This window comes from Trachypithecus francoisi, unplaced genomic scaffold (genome assembly GCF_009764315.1).
Source record: "Trachypithecus francoisi isolate TF-2019V2 unplaced genomic scaffold, Tfra_2.0 Lachesis_group5, whole genome shotgun sequence".
Taxonomy (NCBI): Eukaryota; Metazoa; Chordata; class Mammalia; order Primates; family Cercopithecidae; genus Trachypithecus; species Trachypithecus francoisi.
Genome location: NW_022681470.1, coordinates 147,657,243 through 147,674,645, shown reverse-complemented (window position 1 = coordinate 147,674,645; position 17,403 = coordinate 147,657,243). Strand labels below are relative to the sequence as shown.

At 59.9% G+C, this 17,403-nt stretch overlaps 1 protein-coding gene across 1 annotated transcript in view; it reads left to right on the top strand.

Moving 5' to 3' along the window:
* DOT1L (DOT1 like histone lysine methyltransferase) overlaps positions 1-17,403 on the top strand; it is a 69,507-nt gene that overhangs the window by 40,376 nt on the left and 11,728 nt on the right. Inside the window, 14 exon segments of the mRNA XM_033195170.1 lie at positions 2,589-2,668; positions 6,774-6,842; positions 7,605-7,711; positions 8,953-8,994; positions 10,383-10,493; positions 10,601-10,835; positions 11,042-11,155; positions 11,692-11,783; positions 13,487-13,588; positions 13,780-13,917; positions 14,405-14,530; positions 16,150-16,396; positions 16,399-16,633; positions 16,834-16,969. Coding sequence (XP_033051061.1) covers positions 2,589-2,668; positions 6,774-6,842; positions 7,605-7,711; positions 8,953-8,994; positions 10,383-10,493; positions 10,601-10,835; positions 11,042-11,155; positions 11,692-11,783; positions 13,487-13,588; positions 13,780-13,917; positions 14,405-14,530; positions 16,150-16,396; positions 16,399-16,633; positions 16,834-16,969 — 1,834 coding nt within the window.

Sequence of the window (17,403 nt, the reverse complement as noted above, 5' to 3'; positions counted from 1 at the left end):
TATATACGCTCACGGGCGGGCGGTGGCCATGGCATTGGGGTCCGGGAACGGCCCCTCACTCCTGTGCTGGCTGTGTCAGGAAAGAGGCCGATGGGGACAGGAAGGGCGCCTTTCCCTCACCCTGGGTCTCCCTCTGAGGGCGCGCAGAGGGGACATGCCCAGCAGATGTGCCCAGTAGAGCCCCTGTCAGCCCCTGCAGACCCTGCTGGCAGTGAGCCTGTTCCTGCTGCCCTATCCGCTTGACTTTGGGACATGGTGGGCCCCTCTCGCCTGGGTTCCTGGGCCTCCTGCCCGCTCAGGCTTGGTCTGGGGGTCTTCCTGTCTCCGTGCATCCCTCCTGGAGTGGCTGGCACCCACACAGTTGGCACCCACAGTGTGCACAATGAGGGCTGCTCGAGGGAGCGGCCCCTCCTGGTCCCAAGCCATCTCGGCACTGCCTGGGCTTGCCCCCTCCGCGCCGCCTCGCACCCAGGCCCAGGAGCTCAGGGCACTGTCCAGGTCCATCCCCACCGCCACCTGTTTGTCCTGGTGGCTACTGGCTCTGTGTGGCTGGGCTGGGCCCCTGTGCTCTCCACTGCCCAGCCTGGGTGTGGCCACGGTGCTCCAGCGTCTGCCAGAGACCCTGGGGGCCCAAGGCTCTTGTGAGAGCAGGCGGCGAGGTGGGGTCAGCAGCTGACTGGGCCCTGCTCCCCCAGTCCCGCTGTCCTCCCTGCTCCCCTCGTCCTCCCAGCATTCCTTGTCCTCACGTCCCTTGTCCTCCCTGCATTCCTCGTCTTCCCCACATTCCTCGTCCTCCCCATGCACCTCGTCCTCCCTGCATTCCTCATTCTCCCTGCATTTCTCGTCCTCTCCATGTCCCTCATTCTCCCTGCGTCCCTCGTCCTCGCCGCACCTCTCATCTTCCCCGCACCCCTCCTTCTCTGCATTCCTCTTCTTCCCCAGGCCCCTTGTCCTCCCCACACCCCTTGTCCTCCCTGCCCCCTCGCTCCTGCTGTCTTCCCTGTGCTTTTCTTCCTCTCGGGTGTGCTCATGGTTTATGGTTAAGTGTCCCCCATGGACAGGGTTTGGGGTACAAGTAGAAAATGGGGGTTTCTTTTCCCAAAAGGTTCCTAGGTTTGCTCTTCTGTGTGAATTTCTATTTGGGTTGGGGCACTGTGCCCACTGGCAGGTGTTCTGCCATCTGGAGGGAATCGTGCTGACCCTGTGATATCCCCATCCCATGGGGTGGTGGTGGGAGCACAGGGGGACGTGCAGCGGTCAGGCTGTGATTGCTGTCTTGTAACAAACTCTTAAGAAGCCGAGAGGCCAGGCGCGGTGGCTCAAGCCTGTAATCCCAGCACTTTGGGAGGCCAAGACGGGCGGATCACGAGGTCAGGAGATCAAGACCATCCTGGCTAACACGGCGAAACCCTGTCTCTACTAAAAAAAAAAAAAAAAAAAAAATACAAAAACTAGCCAGGCGAGGTGGCGGGCACCTGTAGTCCCAGCTACTCGGGAGGCTGAGGCAGAGAATGGTGTAAACACGGGAGGCGGAGCTTGCAGTGAGCCGAGATCCGGCCACTGCACTCCAGCCTGGGCGACAGAGCGAGACTCCATCTCAAAAAAAAAAAAAAAAAAAGAAGCCGAGAGATTTCCTGGCATCCCGTTGACATCTGGGCTTGGCGCAGGCTCTCGCAGTTCCTCTCTAGGAGCTGCCAGCCTCGCTGCCTTGTTGGGTAGCCCCAGCCCTGGGCTCAGCCTGCTCTGGCTCTGGGCACAGCGTACAGACCTTGACCAGGAGGGGCTCCTCCCACAGGTTGCCTGCTGACCGTGGGGCCTTGCACTCTGACCTCAGCCTGATTTCCCTTTCCTGTGTCTCACCCATGATGGCGGTGGCTTTGGAGGTGGCATCATGGAGCTTGCTTCTCTGAACACCCAGTTACCCAGGTCTTTCTGGCTCATGCCGCTCAGCCGCCTTGGCCACCTGAGCTCAGCCAGCCTCACGTCTAGCCTCCCTGAGTGCAGTCCTGAGTGGGGAACACAGGCGGCCCCAGGACCCTCATTTGAGGATGGTGGCCTGGGAAAGCTGTGCGGGGCCTGCATGGGAGCCTCCAGTTTCCCGCTCCTTGCCAGGGTGTCTGAAACGCTGCCAAGGGCGCCTCACCTGGGGCCTGTTGTCTGCGGTCTCTGCGGCGGTGGAGCGGGAGCCTCTGCTTGGTGCCCCTGTGGCAGTCCAGCCCCGTGCTGGGCTTCTGTTTGTGGCCACCTGCCTTCTTCCCTCGGCCTGTGGGTCCTTCACGGCTGCTCCTCCTGAATTGTGTGGGCTGCTTGTGAACCTTCCCAGATCACTGGACTCCAAGATTCGTGATAAGGGACTTGGCCACGAAGCCCGCCCCCTCTGTTTTTGGCCCCACTCAGAAGAGGCCACAGTTGCCTTTTCCCTGCACCTGAAACCCACGGTGTGCGTGTGGCTGTGTGGGCTTGGCCCTGGAGGTGGCGGGTGGGTGTGCGCAGGGCCTGGCACCGACAGCAGCGGTTGTTGGCTCTGCCGGGTGGCTGTGCCCGTGAGACGAGCCTTCATGGCACTGAACTGGAGTATTGTTTTGCAGTGTTATATTTGTGAATAATTTTGCCTTTGGTCCTGAGGTGGATCACCAGCTGAAGGAGCGGTTTGCAAACATGAAGGAAGGTAAGGCGCCCTCCTCACCGGTCTGTGCTGGTGTGACGTGATTGAGGAAGGGCGGCCGGGAGGTTCCCCGCAAGTTGTCCTGCAGAAGGCAGCTCAGACTTGGGGTCCTTAATCCCCTAGGAGCCAGGCGGTCTTCCTTCGTGCTTTTTTTTCTTTTTTTATTGAGACAGTTTTGCTCTGTCTCCCAGGCTGGAGTGCGGTGGCACAATGTCTGCTCACTGCAACCTCTGCCTCCCGGGTTCAAGCGATTCTTCTGCCTCAGTCTCCCGAGTAGCTGGGACTACAGGTCCGTGCCACCATGCCCAGCTAATTTTTGTTTTTATTTTATTTTATTTATTTTTTTGAGATAGAGTCTTGCTCTGTCCCCCAGGCTAGAGTGCAGTGGTGTGATCTCAGCTCCCCGCAACCTCTGCCTTCTAGGTTCAAGCCATTCTCCTGCCTCAGCCTCCCAAGTACCTGGGACTACAGGCACAAGCCACCATGTCCGGCTGATTTTTGTACTCTTAATAGAGACGGGGTTTCACCATGTTGGCCAGGTTGGTCTCGAACTCCAGACCTCTGGTGATCTGTCTGCCTTGGCCTCCCAACGTTTTGGGATTGCAGGCGTGACCGCTGCGCCTGGCCCTGGACCCTTCTTGCGTTGAGCCTGCAGCTGATCACCCAGGGCCGAGAGTCCCCTTTGTTTTTTTTTTTTTTTTTTTTTGGAGACGGAGTCTCGCTCTGTCGCCCGGGCTGGAGTGCAGTGGCCCAATCTCAGCTCACTGCAAGCTCCGCCTCCCAGGTTTACGCCATTCTCCTGCCTCAGCCTCCCGAGTAGCTGGGACTACAGGCGTCCGCCACCTCGCCCGGCTAGCTTTTTGTATTTTTTGGTAGAGACGGGGTTTCACCGTGTTAGCCAGGATGGTCTCGATCTCCTGACCTCGTGATCCGCCCATCTCGGCCTCCCAAAGTGCTGGGATTACAGGCTTGAGCCACCGTGCCCGGCCGAGTCCCCTTTGTTTTTGACCTGAACCCATGGAATGCGGTGTCCAGAATGAGCAGGAGTGGGGCTCTCAGCTGTTTTGTTTTCTCCCTCCAGAGAAAGGTCCCCAGGCCCATGCAGGGCCCTTGATGCTGTTTTCTGAACCCCAAGCCCTGGCGTAGTTTCAGGAGCGGATAACTCAACCCATCACATCAATTCCAGTCCTGCAGTGGAGGGTGGGGCCCAGATCACAGCCTGTGGAGTGCCCCTTCCCTAAACGTGGAGACTGACCGCGCCATTGTCCCCCAGCCCCGCCAGCCCTCCAGCAGGACGCAGGGCAGGTGTGGGCTCTTCCTTGAGGGGATCATGCTGCCTGCCTTCCTAGGCTCTCCGCCAAGCCTTGCAGCAAGCACCACCTCGTCTGTGTACTGGCGGATGTGGCTTCCAAAGCCACAGCTAGACTCGGAGACAGGTGCTCTGGAGGTACCCCCTCTCCCTCCCGACTGCTTCCCACCTGTCCTTTCTAGGGAGGCCTCCAGAGGCTAGGGGAGAACCGTGGTGGGCTCTTCAGGCCTCTCCAACAAAACCCAGAGGGTCTGCAGCTGCCTTCAGCACCAACTCCCCACAACCGTAGGGGTTTGGAGGGTGCTTGTGTGCATGTGTGTGTGTGTGTGTGTCTGTGTCTCTGCATGCTGTATCTCTTATGTGTGCCCGTGTGCCTGCGTGTCTGCTTGCGTCTCTGTGCGTGCCCGTGTCTGCATGTCTGTGCCTGTGTGCATGCCTGTGTGTGCGTGCCCGTGTGTCTCCTTGTCTATGTATGTGTTTGCTTGTTTATTTCTGTGTGTGCATGTATGCCTGCGTGTCTCTGTGCATCTGTGTGCCTTGCGAGTTTATTTGATACCTGTGTGTGTGTGTTTGTGTGCGTGTGGCAATGGTGTTTCTGAATTATCTTAGAACCACATGAGGACACCATGCTTCCCTGCCCAGTCGTCCCCACACCTCAGCAGCACTCCGGGCCTCCCTGCACTCTGTGGCCGCACGCAGGAAGGCAGCAGTGGCTGCAGGCAACTCCTGTCACCCCCTCCGTGGTCCCCGTACCTGCTAGAACGCCTCTTCTGGCTGTTTCTCACTAGCTTTCTCTGCATGCTCAGATGTGGTGGCTGGGTCAGGGTACTGCAGTGGCGTCTCCTGTCCAGTCCCTCCCTGTTTTGAAGGGAGTGGCCAGCAGCACTGATTCTAGGGACCCTGATGGTCCCAGATGGTCCCGTGAGCATCTGTCAACCTAGCTCTGCAGCCATTAGACGTGGCCCTGCTCATGTTTGAGGTCCTCTCGTAGGGATACTGGCCTAACCCGTGTGCCCGGCCTGGCCCCGGAACCGCCCTTCCTGCTCCTCCTGAGTGGAGTGGTGTGTAGAATGCCAGGCCTGGGCTGGCGCGGCATCCGGGTGAGGAGAGCTGGGATGGCAGGGTGTGCGTGTGTTTGAATGGATCCATTTTGACTTTTACTTTTTTTTGTTTTTGAGACAGAGTCTCGCTCTGTCGCCCAGGCTGGAGTGCAGTGGCGCGATCTCGGCTCACTGCAAGCTCCGCCTCCCGAGTTCACGCCATTTTCCTGCCTCAGCCTCCCAAGTAGCTGGGACTACAGGCGTCTGTCACCACGCCTGGCTAATTTTTTTGTATTTTTAGTAGAGACGGGGTTTCACCGTGTTAGCCAGGATGGTCTTGATCTGACCTCGTGATCTGCCCGCCTTGGCCTCCCAAAGTGCTGGGATTACAGGCGTGAGCCACCGCGCCCGGCCAGCGTAGTGGGTTTTGAAGAAACTGCCTTACACACGATGGCTGGCCTTGCCTTCCTCATTTAACAGGAAATCCCGGGAATCATGCTGGACAGCGCAAGCTCCTTTCCTGGCACATCTTGCAGCAGTGGCTGCTCAGGGCTCTTCCGCAGCCGCGTGCCCCGGTGGGCTGAGTCGCTCCTCTTTTGGGAGGTTCCTGTGCAGAGCCCATTTCACGCAGGGATGCCCTGGCTCAGGGTCTGAGCTGCTTCAGTTTTGTGAGGACTTGAGAACTGTTTTTCTTTTTTGGGGGCTATAGGGGTTGAGTCTCGCTCTGTCATTCAGGCAAGGAGTATAGTAGCTGTATCTCGGCTCACTGCAACCTCCGCCTCCCAAGTTCAAGCAATTCTTCTGGCTCAGCCTTCCAATGAGCTGGGATTACAGGCATGCACTACCACACCTGGCTAATTTTTGTATTTTTTTAGTAGAGACAGGGTTTTACACTGTTGGCCAGGCTGGTCTGGAGCTCCTGGCCTCAGGTGATCCACCTGCCTTGGCCTCTCAAAGTGCTGGGGTTACAGGCATGAGCCACCACACCTCGCCGAGAACATTTTTTTTTTTTTTTGAGACGGAGTCTCGCTCTGTCGCCCAGGCTGGAGTGCAGTGGCCGGATCTCAGCTCACTGCAAGCTCTGCCTCCCAGGTTTATGCCATTCTCCTGCCTCAGCCTCCCGAGTAGCTGGGACTACAGGCGCCCGTCACCTCGCCCGGCTAGTTTTTTGTGTTTTTTTTAGTAGAGACGGGGTTTCACCATGTTAGCCAGGATGGTCTCGATCTCCTGACCTCGTGATCCGCCCGTCTCGGCCTCCCAAAGTGCTGGGATTACAGGCTTGAGCCACCGCGCCTGGCCGAACATTTTTTAAGAAACGTTATTTGTAGGAGGTTGGGCACGGTGGGTCACGCCTGTAATCCCAGCACTTTGGGAGGCCAAGGCAGGTGGATCACCTGAGGCCAGGAGCTCCAGACCAGCCTGGCCAGCAGGGTGAATGAAGCCTGTTCTCTACTAAAAATGCAAAAATTAGCCAGGTGTGGTGGTGCATACCTGTAATCCCAGCTACTCAGGAGTCTGAGGCAGGAGAATCGCTTGAACCAGGGAGGCAGAGGCTGCAGTGAGCCGAGAGGCTCTGTCACAAAAAAAAATAAAAGGTCTTGTAGGATAGGCTTAGCCTTGGAAGGTGTAGGCAGGTGGACAGAACTCGGAGCCCAGCGTGTGTGTGTTCCGTGTCGTCGCTCCTTCTCTGTCACCTTGAGTGGTGTCTGGCTTCTGTTTCCTCTCCCCTGTGTGGCAGTAAGCAGTGTCTGTGTTTCAGGTGGCAGAATCGTGTCCTCGAAACCCTTTGCACCTCTGAACTTCAGAATAAACAGTAGAAACTTGAGTGGTAAGAAACTCTCAGCGTTGTTACTGATTGACACGGGTAATTTTAACCGTCTGACATGCGCTATTCCTAGGTTCCTCCCCCTTGGCCCTGTGGAAATTGGGGCTGGATCCTTCTCTGGGGTGGGGCTCCTGGGCACTGCAGGGTGCTGAGCCGTGTCCCTGGCATCCACCCACTCCCTGCCAGGAGTTCCCCTGGTCATGACAACCACACACGTCCCTAGAGAGCACTGTGTGCCCTGGAGGCAGCATCACTCCTGGGGGAGACCCTGGCTTTGAGGGGAGACGTGAAGGATTTACGGGACTCTTGTGGACAGGGACAGGCCCGCAATGGGAAGGAGCTGGCCCCTCCTGCGCCCCCTGCCTGCCTCGCTGTGCTGCGTGCTCTGTCGGCTCCCAGCCATGCTGGGCAGCACAGCCTCCTCTGAGGGGCTTCCCTGAGGAGCACCCACCTGTGTTGCTGGGTGCTGGCTGTTCTTGCAGCCACAGTCTAAGCTGCTTCCAGATCTTCTCCCTCCTTTTCCGTTCCACCTAGCTGGGTTTGTGGCTGTTTTTCTGAGGTTGGAGGACCCTAGACCAGGTGCTGTTGAATGGTTCATCTCCCTGGGACGGCCTCTGTGGGCCGCTGGGGCCTGACTCAGTGTGGGAGAAGAGGGAGGACGTGCAGCTCAGGCTTCTGTCCCCACACCTGCCCTTGGGTGGGTGAGGTCGGCATGGAGGGGCTGCGGGCAGACGTGGGCCTGGGCCTCACCTGTGGCTCCCACAGACATCGGCACCATCATGCGCGTCGTGGAGCTGTCGCCCCTGAAGGGCTCGGTGTCGTGGACAGGGAAGCCAGTCTCCTACTACCTGCACACTATCGACCGCACCATAGTGAGTATCTTGTTGTGCCTTTCACCCCGCCCACGTCACACCTCCCGCCTTTCTCACGCGGCCTCTGAGACCCTCCCCCAGAGCCCTGAATGTACCCCCCCGCCCCCCCCGTGGCTCAGGCCCAACTCCTCAAGGCCCCCTCTGCACTGCTTGCTCCACGGGACCCACCAGGGTCCTCCCAGGCGCTGGGTGCGTCCTGGGTGAGGGCTGAGCGCTGTCTCCCCTTCTCTGCGCTCAGCCCTGGGGTGGGGCGGGGCCATCAGCGTGATGTGTGACCGTAAGGGTCCTGGCCGCCATATCCAGAGGCCCCTGTGAACAGGAGTCCCACCTCCCTGTTCCCTGCTCCCTCCATGTGAGAGGGTCCTGAGCAGGGAGACGCCAGGGTCCATGGGTGGGGTCTGGGATGCTTCTTCCCTCCCTGTGTTCCCCAGGGTCCTCTGACACTGCCCTGGGCCAGTGTGCAGCTTGCCTGCCTCCCAGGGTGCTTCCCCACAGCCTCTTCGCACGGGTATCCCGAGCCACCTGGCGTGTGGGCAGCGCTGGCCCTCCAGGGCTGGGAGGCTTCCCCAGTCTCTTTCCCATCCTTTGCTTGGGCAGTCTGTTCTTGTTATTGAGGTAGCGGTGGTTTTCCTCACGGTGGTGCTGGTGTGTCCAGACCCTCACTGTCCGGTGCTCGGAGCCTTCACTGGAGCCTTCCTGGGGAGCACTGGTGTGGACTAGGGGGCCAACAGCCCTAGTCAGACTCAACCCGCCCCTCCCACTGCTCCCCCGAGGGCCCTGGGACGAGAGGCATGGTGAGCTGAAGCTGAGGCTCTGGGGGCTTGGCCTACCGTGTGGCCCCCACCCCCATGCAGTACTGCTGCTTCAGCTGCCCTGGCACGGATGCCCTTGGCGCGGCCCCTCCTCTCCTCCTCTGAGGCAGGCGCGGTGCTTCTGTGCAGAAAGCCCTTCCTCTTCCAGAAGCAGAGACACATCCCAGGGCCCTGTGTCTGCTCTGAAGGCTTAAACCAGCTCTGCCCACCCGTCGCGTGCTGGTGAATTGAGGGTGATGTCTGGCCACAGCTGGGTTAGTCACATCTGTGTTTGCTGCTGGGTGGCTCCAGCTGCACGCCTGGTGTCCCCAGATACCAGAACGGCCTCCCCCGCCACTCTCCAGGGAGCGGATGTTATCTGGGTGTCCAGGCAAATCTGAACAGAGATTGGGACTCCCTTCTAATAAGGGTTCTCTTTCTTCATTTTAGCTTGAAAACTATTTTTCTAGTCTGAAAAACCCAAAACTCAGGGTAAGTGTGTGTGTTTTCTCCTGGGTTAATAACATGCATGCACTGACGTGGGGAGACGCAGAGCCGTGCGCAGCCGGGTTCAGGAGGCGTGACTGGAGCATAGCCCTGCTGCCCTTCAGGGCCCAGCCCAGTGGCCTTTCCCGCCTCCTTCCTGCTCCGCCCTGCTGTCATTCCTGGTCCTCTCCCTACCCTTTCCTCCCTGTCCTCCCGCTCCTCCTCTCCTCTCCCAGCCCTTCTCTCTCACCATTCAGTCCCACCCTGCCTCTCCCTTTCTCTCTCCCTCCCATCCACTCTCTTGTCTCTTTCTCTCTCTATACTTTGCCTTGTCTTCGATGGTTTGGCCTGGGCCATCCTTCTTGTTAATACCCATTTCTGGGGAGGTGGCTTGGGTTAGTTTTGGTGATGGGGTAAGTTGCACTGAAGGGCTGGGTGGGTGAACAGCTTGTGCATCACTGCCAGGTGCCCACTCTTGAGGTCTGAGTGGCCACACCTGCACTTGTCCCACCCTCAGTGCAGAGTGCAGCTCCTGGGCCCCTGCCGCCGTGCACGCTTTGCACTGTCGGAGGCAGGGCTGTCCCCTCCGCTCCCACCTTAAAGCCGCGGTAGGAAAGCCTGGCTTGGGAGCCGCAGTGGCCGCCCTGCTCACTGGTGCTGCTGCCGTCTCAGACTTGCCTGCTTACTTGCCACCAAAGCTGAGACGATGTTTGTCCAGGCGTCCTTTCCTTTTGGAGCGTCAGACGAGACCAGTGTGTAGAGAGCCCCATTCAGGAAGGGCTGTCACTGCCTGCATTTGTAGCCGGGGCTGGGCTCCAACCTGGCCTCAGAGTATGGTAACCCCCGGGAGCCCTCTGTCCTTCCCCCCATGCTTAGGGGGATGTGGGTCTTCCCTGGAGAGCAGGGAACAGCCCGCGGTGGCCGGTGCCCCCTGTGTTCTTCCTGTGGGTCGCGCCCTCCGCCAATCCTCACATCAGAGATCTTGGCACGGTGTCCCGCGCGTGGGCCTCAGTGCCTTTCGGAGAGAGCAGAGAGGGTGGGGGGCTGTGGACTGTGGCTTCTCGGCCCTGCTGCCCGGGGGCTTCTGTCTTGTCTTGCATGTGGTTCTTCTCTCCGTGGCTCACAGTCTGGCTTCTTACTGATGGGCGGCTGTGATCGTGGGAGTGGCTGTGAATGCCGTCGTCCGTGCCCACAGGTCACATCCTGCCCTGCGGGACCCCAAGCAGCCCACTGCTGTCTCTGGGCCTCCGTTTCCTGATGGGTGCCACAGAGGACTTGCAGTGGACAGAGTTGGGCCTGTGGCCCCCTCGAGTCTGAGCTCCGTGTGCCTCTCGGTGTAAGAGGGCTGTGGGCAGCACTGGGGCTCCCTGTGGCTCAACCTGCTCTCCTTCCAGGAGGAACAGGAGGCAGCCCGGCGCCGCCAGCAGCGCGAGAGCAAGAGCAACGCGGCCACGCCCACCAAGGGCCCCGAGGGCAAGCTGGCCGGCCCCACTGACGCCCCCATGGTAAGGCCCGGCCTGGCTCCTGCTGCTGGAGGGCACCCGCTCGCTGCCCGGACACCCCATGGCGGGAGGCTCGGCGCCCATCCCTGTTCTTCCTTTGTGTCCTCCAGGACTCTGGTGCTGAGGAAGAGAAGGCAGGAGCAGCCACCGTGAAGAAGCCGTCTCCCTCCAAAGCCCGCAAGAAGAAGCTCAACAAGAAGGGGAGGAAGATGGCTGGCCGCAAGCGCGGGCGCCCCAAGAAGATGAGCACTGCGAACCCCGAGCGGAAGCCCAAGAAGAACCAAACTGCACTGGATGTCCTGCACGCTCAGACCGTGTCTCAGACGGCAGCCTCCTCACCCCAGGGTCAGTCACCCCTACGCCACGGCCCCGTTCTCCCTGAGTGCAGATGCCTGGGGGGCCGTCTGCTGGGACACCGCCCTCCTGAGCCCCAGGTGTTGAGGGTGTCCCAGGAGCCTCTCTGCTGTGGCTGTGCTTTCAGGGTGGCCCTGTCCTAAGGGGTTGCTGGGCGTCTGCCCTGTGCTGATGCCCTGCCCACCGCTCTCACCCAGATGCCTACAGGTCCCCTCACAGCCCGTTCTACCAGCTACCTCCGAGCGTGCAGCGGCACTCCCCCAACCCGCTGCTGGTGGCGCCCACCCCGCCCGCGTTGCAGAAGCTGCTAGGTGAGCTCACGCGAGGGGTCCGGTGGAGGGTGCTGGGCTTGGGATCCCGGGAGGACCATGGGTTGTGAGTCTGACCTCGCAGCAGCCCCCGTGACCCCCCCATGCTGGACCCCACTGAAGTCACCCAGGGTCGGAGTCTGCCTGCTGCCAAGGTCAGTAGAGGCTTAGATGCAGCCCGTGGGTTGTCTGAGGTCTTACCCAGGAGACGCTAGGTGACACTTGGGACATCTGCGGTTGTCATAACTTAGGGGTGCTGCTGGTACGGGGTGGGTGCAGGCCAGGGATGCTCCTCAGGGCCCCGCAGTGCCCACGATGTTCCCACACAGTGAACACTCGGCTGTGCAGGGGTCAGAGGGCCTGAGTGCTCTAAGAGCCTGGGGTGTGTGATGTGGGCCCCACTGGGCTCTGCTGAGCTCCTGCCTCATGAGCGCCTGACACCTGCCGAGGCCTGGGGCTCCTTCTCAGGGGCCGCTCCCTCCTCGTCCCTCTCATCCCCAGCTGTTCTCTTCTCACGGGTATTCCGTCTCTCTTCCCAGAGTCTTTCAAGATCCAGTATCTGCAGTTCCTGGCATACACAAAGACCCCCCAGTACAAGGCCAGCCTACAGGAGCTGCTGGGCCAGGAGAAGGTGGGTCCTGGCCCCTTGTCATTCCTCCTTCCCGCACAGAGGCAGGTCGGTTCCTGTTCCTGGGCATCTGTGCCCTGTGGCAGAGGCCCTGGAGTGCAGACCTGAGTGAGCTCCCTCCTCCTCTCACCTGCTGCGAGAAACAAACCTACCCATTTAAACCCAAAGAATGGACTGAGAGACCTGGAGAACAGCAAAAATGAGACTTTTAATCATGCTTTTGCAAGACCTGGCGTCCGATAGGCACACCTAGCTCAATTTTAACAAGCAGCTTACCCCCTAGTGCACAGGTCCCTCCCCTGGTTCCTCAAAGGCTGAGCACTGTGCCCGGACATTGCCTGTTGGCTGCTCGGCAGGGGCTGTAGGTGTTTTCTTTTTCTTTTTCTTCTTCTTTTTTTTTTTTGAAACGGAGTCTCGCTCTGTCGCCCAGGCTGGAGTGCAGTGGCGCGATCTCGGCTCACTGCAAGCTCCGCCTCCCGGGTTCACGCCATTCTCCTGCCCCAGCCTCCCCAGTAGCCGGGACTACAGGCCCCCGCCACCTCGCCCGGCTAGTTTTTTTGTATTTTTAGTAGAGACGGGGTTTCACCGTGTTAGCCAGGATGGTCTCGATCTCCTGACCTCGTGAGCCACTGCGCCCCACCGTAGGTGTTTTCTTTAGGGTTGTCCTGTGCATTTTGTGCATTGCAATCCCAGTCGGCTCAGGGGCTTTTCAAGTATTTGACTTATGACCTAAGTAGCTGAGCAGGCTGATAAGAACAGACAAAGCGAGCTATTTTGCAGGCTAGTAAACCTTCATCTTAGACTAAACTTCTTTGATTTGGGTGAGGGCAACTAAGTGGGGAGAAGGGGAGGCGGGGAGGTTGACAAGCAGGCATCAGCGATCCAGACAGGGGCCTAGTACCTGCTGTCTCTTCTGTAGTTTGCTGACCTAAGCTGATTTAAGTTACTTTGTCCTGAAAATGGACCACTGTATACATGATTTCCTTCACCTGAGGTCCTGGCTGTGGGGCCCCGCCCGTCCCACTCTGGGAGCCTCAGAGGACCTGCCTCAGTGGGGAGTTAGGCCTGGGCTATGGGGTGGAAGTTCTGGTGGCCCAGAGATAACTCCAGAAGCCACTGGAGCCACAAGGTTGGTGGTCCGAGCCCCGGTTTGCATTTTTGGACTTTGGTTTTGCTTTAAAAAAAAAAAAAAATGCTTGTAGCGTGCTTTGAGCATACGCACATACATTGCTCCCTGTGTAGCTGACAGCACACCTGGGCTGGGGCCCCGTTCTCTGCTGGTGTCTGGAGGTTGTCCTGTGTCGATGGCTCCTGGGCTCTTTCCTTGGAGGTGGGCCTCCGGACGCTGAGTTTTTGCTGTTATGCTGCAGAAGGCTTCCTTGCAGATCCATGTGAAAAGTCCATTCCCTGATATTGCCTTGGGATAAACTCCTCAGCGTCAGCTGCCCTGTGCGTGGCTGGGGGCGCTGCCCTGGCTGAGCCCGGGTTGGGTGGCAGGCGCCATCCCTCCAGCCGCAGAGTTCTTTGCAGTGAACCTGTCGCAGAGCTGGTCCCCTCCCGCCGTGACCTGAGTGTTTCTCGCCATCTCAGTCCGGTGTGGGTCCCCTCACACATGTCTGTCCTTGAGCATGTCTGCGAGAAGTGTGAGGGGCAGGGCATGGGCCCTCCCTGTGGGCCCTCAGTCACCTGCCCTGTCTGTCCTGCAGGAGAAGAACACCCAGCTCCTGGGCGCGGCTCAGCAGCTCCTCAGCCACTGCCAGGCCCAGAAGGAGGAGATCAGGAGGCTGTTCCAGCAAAAATTGGATGAGGTAGTGGACCCCAGAGGGCAGGTGGCAGCTGGGGCGCAGCCTGGGGTGGCCCATATCAGTCGGTATGGCTTCCTGTTTGGGCCTCTGTCCGGCTGTGTCCCAGGGGCTGGGCTGCAGGGTTGGTCATGCCTGGGGGCTTACTTCACCTTGGAGGCCACCAACATGACCTCTGCCCCACCCCATGTCCCCAGCTGGGCGTGAAGGCGCTGACCTACAACGACCTGATTCAGGCGCAGAAGGAGATCTCCGCCCACAACCAGCAGCTGCGGGAGCAGTCAGAGCAGCTGGAGCAGGACAACCGTGCGCTGCGCAGCCAGAGCTTGCAGCTGGTGGGTGCCACAGCGCAGGGACAGGGACATAGAGGGAACCAGAGGGGCCCTGCCTGGGTGGGTGTATCCTCTCTGCAGGCGGGAGGCTCTGGAAGGCTCGCCTCTCTCGCGGGGTTTGTTTGGAGACGAATCACGCCACCTGTGAAAGCTTGTCGAGCGCGTCCTATCAGGCAGGCCCAGGCCCTCGGCTGGATGGTTTCTCAGCGGCCCTAGGTGTCAGGGAGCCGCACTGTTGCATGCTGAAGGTGTGGGGTCATGGGAGCATCCCCGTGTCGTCGTGTGGGTGCTGGAGCTGGCTCATCTGTCCGTGGCGGGCCCTAGGCTCCGCTTGTTCTGCGTCCTCAGCCTGCTGTTCCAGAAACGGGATCTGTGCCCTAAGCACACAGGCTGTTGGCTGAGGCGGGTCCAGGGAACCCTGCCCCGAGGGTGTGGAGTGTGCCAGGCAGGCAGCCAGCCAGTCGCAACTGTCCCATCCCTGTCCCCTCAGCTCAAGGCTCGCTGTGAGGAGCTGCAGCTGGACTGGGCCACACTGTCCCTGGAGAAGCTGCTGAAGGAGAAGCAGGCCCTGAAGAGCCAGATCTCGGAGAAGCAGAGGCACTGCCTGGAGCTGCAGGTGGGCTGCGCGCGAGGCTGCGCTCCATGGTGTCCAAGCCTCTCCCTTCAGCCTCCCTGTGACAGCGTTGAGGCCTGGGGTGGTTACGGTTGCAGCAGCCTAGGAAGAAGGTGGAGGAGGACAGTTGGGTGGAGGCTTGTGGAACCTGTCTTGGGCCGCAGGCTGGCCATGTGGATGGCTCCACCTCACTCTGGCCGCAGCTCTTGGGGGCATCTCAGGCTTGCTTGGCTGAATTCGCAGTGCTAACCCAGGATTTCCTGATTTCATGGCTGCCTCCTTGCAAATCGCTTCTGTAACAGTCCTAGGGGAGAATTTGCTCATTAGAAAAATAGCTGGATCAGTGCAGGGGTTCATGAACGCCTGTAATCCCAGCACCTTGGGAGGCCAAGGTGGGCAGATCACCTGAGGCTAAGGAGTTGGAGACCAGCCTGGCCAACACAGTGGGACCCTGTCTCTACCAAAAATACAAAAATTAGCTGGGTGTGGTGGTGCGTGCCTATAGTCCCAGCTACCAGGGAGGCTGAGGCAGGAGGATTATTTGAGCCCTGGAGGTGGAGGCTGCAGCAAGCCAAGATTGCACCACTGCACTCCAGCCTGGGCGACAGAGCCAGGCCCGTCTGAAAGATAAAATAGCTCGTACTTTGTGACACTGCGCAACGCATTTGTGGAGGCCAAGTAAAGGAAGTGTGGAGCAGGGTGTGCGGCGGGAAGGTGCTCTCCTCCCTCCTCCCGGGCCGGGGCAGGTGCTGGTGGGCGATGCCCACAGCTGCCGTGCAGCCAAGAAAGCAGCAGGTCATAGGCTTTGTTCCCAGAGCCCTGTCCCGTCAAGGCTGTGCCCGCCTCTGGCCTTACGTGTCCCCAGTGTGGTTTCATTGTTGATGGACCTAGTACCCTGTCACCGGACCTCCGTTGGCCTTTCAAATTACTGCACCAAGCTTGCTGCAAGGCTGTCCCTGGAGGTAGGCGCCCATGGGCGGCTGGCGGACGTCGGGAAGCGCCACCCACGTGCCGCCAAGCCGCTTCCTCACGTGGCCCAGGCGAGTCTCACTAGCATATGTGAGAGAAACGGAAGTCGCTGACCTCGTTACCACAGCCAGGCCCCAGGGTCTGCCTGGAGTAGAGGCCTCGGGAAGAGCGTATTTGGGTTCTGACCATTTTTGTCATAACCTTTTTTCTGTAATAAAGAAACAAAATGTGTTCGTTAAAAGAAAGGAAAGCAGGTAAACAGAGCAGATAAACCAAAAGGAGAAAGCCCCTCTGAGCCTTAGCGCCGGGGCAGCTGCCACGCCTGACTGGCGTGTCCCTCCACAGGAGAGTGCTTTACACTTTGGGTGTTTTACACTTAGAGTCTATTTTGAGAGACGAGAGCGCTCTGTCTCCTCCTGTTGCTCTTTTCGGAGAAGGCGCTTTCATGTCAGCAAAAACCATGCTTGGCCCTCCACAGTGCTTTATTTGGCGCCCCCGGCTTCCCGACCCTGCCTCTAGGTAGTCTGTGGCTTTGGGTTTTCCATCCATACAGGCAGCGGGTCCGGCCGCCCCTCGGGTGTGCATCTGTGCTGCAGTCTTGGGTCCCTGGTGTGGCCCCAGGTGGGGCGGGCCTGACGCCATCTCTCCTGCAGATCAGCATCGTGGAGCTGGAGAAGAGCCAGCGGCAGCAGGAGCTCCTGCAGCTCAAGTCCTGTGTGCCGCCTGATGACACCCTGTCTCTGCACCTACGCGGGAAGGGTGCCCTGGGCCGCGAGCTGGAGCCTGACGCCGGCCGGCTGCACCTGGAGCTGGACTGCGCCAAGTTCTCGCTGCCTCACTTGAGCAGCATGAGCCCAGAGCTCTCCATGAACGGCCAGGCTGCCGGCTATGAGCTCTGCAGTGGCTGAGCCGGCCGTCGTCCAAGCAGAACACACCCCAGTACCTGGCCTCACCCCTAGACCAGGAGGTGGTGCCCTGCACCCCCAGCCACAGCGGCCGGCCACGCCTGGAGAAGCTGTCTGGCCTGGCTGCACCCGACTACACCAGGCTGTCCCCGGCCAAGATTGTGCTGAGGCGGCATCTGAGCCAGGACCACACGGTGCCCAGCAGGCCGGCCGCCAGTGAGCTGCACCCAAGGTGAGTGCCCTGGCGCGGTGGGGGTCTGCACCTGGTGCCTGCTGACTCTGCCTGCTGTGCTCAGGATGTCAGGGGTTCTCAGCAGGAGTGCGTCTGCTGAGGAGACTGAGGTGGGGAGGTGCTGGGCCAAGCCGCTGCCTCTGAGCGCCAGCCTGCGGCCCTGCGTGGCCCTCGACAGTGACTGCAACTTCTCATTCCAGAGCTGAGCACACCAAGGAGAACGGCCTTCCCTACCAGAGCCCCAGCGTGCCTGGCAGCCTTAAGCTGAGTCCCCAGGACCCGCGGCCCCTGTCACCTGGGGCCTTGCAGCTTGCTGGAGAGAAGAGCAGTGAGAAGGTGCGGGCCACCACCCCCGCCCAGGGCTCAGGGAGGTGCTCAGCAGAGGTGGCCTGAGCGAGTTGCTAGCAGGAGGCGTTGTCCTAGTTGACCTTGGGGCACAGTGAGGGACTGGGGTTGACCTGGAGGACGATATTGTGGCTGAGTTGGGGGGCAGCCTGTAAGGACAGGTCACAGGTGATGCTGGGCAGGTGCCATGGAGGGTGTGGGCTTTGTCAGGGTGTCCCTGGTGCCTCTCAGTTCTCAGTGACAGATGGCAAGTGCTGGTGGAGACACAGAGCCCTGTTTGGGAGGCCGCTGCCCTCGAGGACTGCCCAGGGGGCACTGGCCTGTGTGCGCAGGGATGAAGAGGGATGGACGGCGACGATGCATGGACTTGGCAGTGCTATGGATGTGGGCCCTGGGAGGCTTGGTGGCCCCATGGGTCGCTGCCC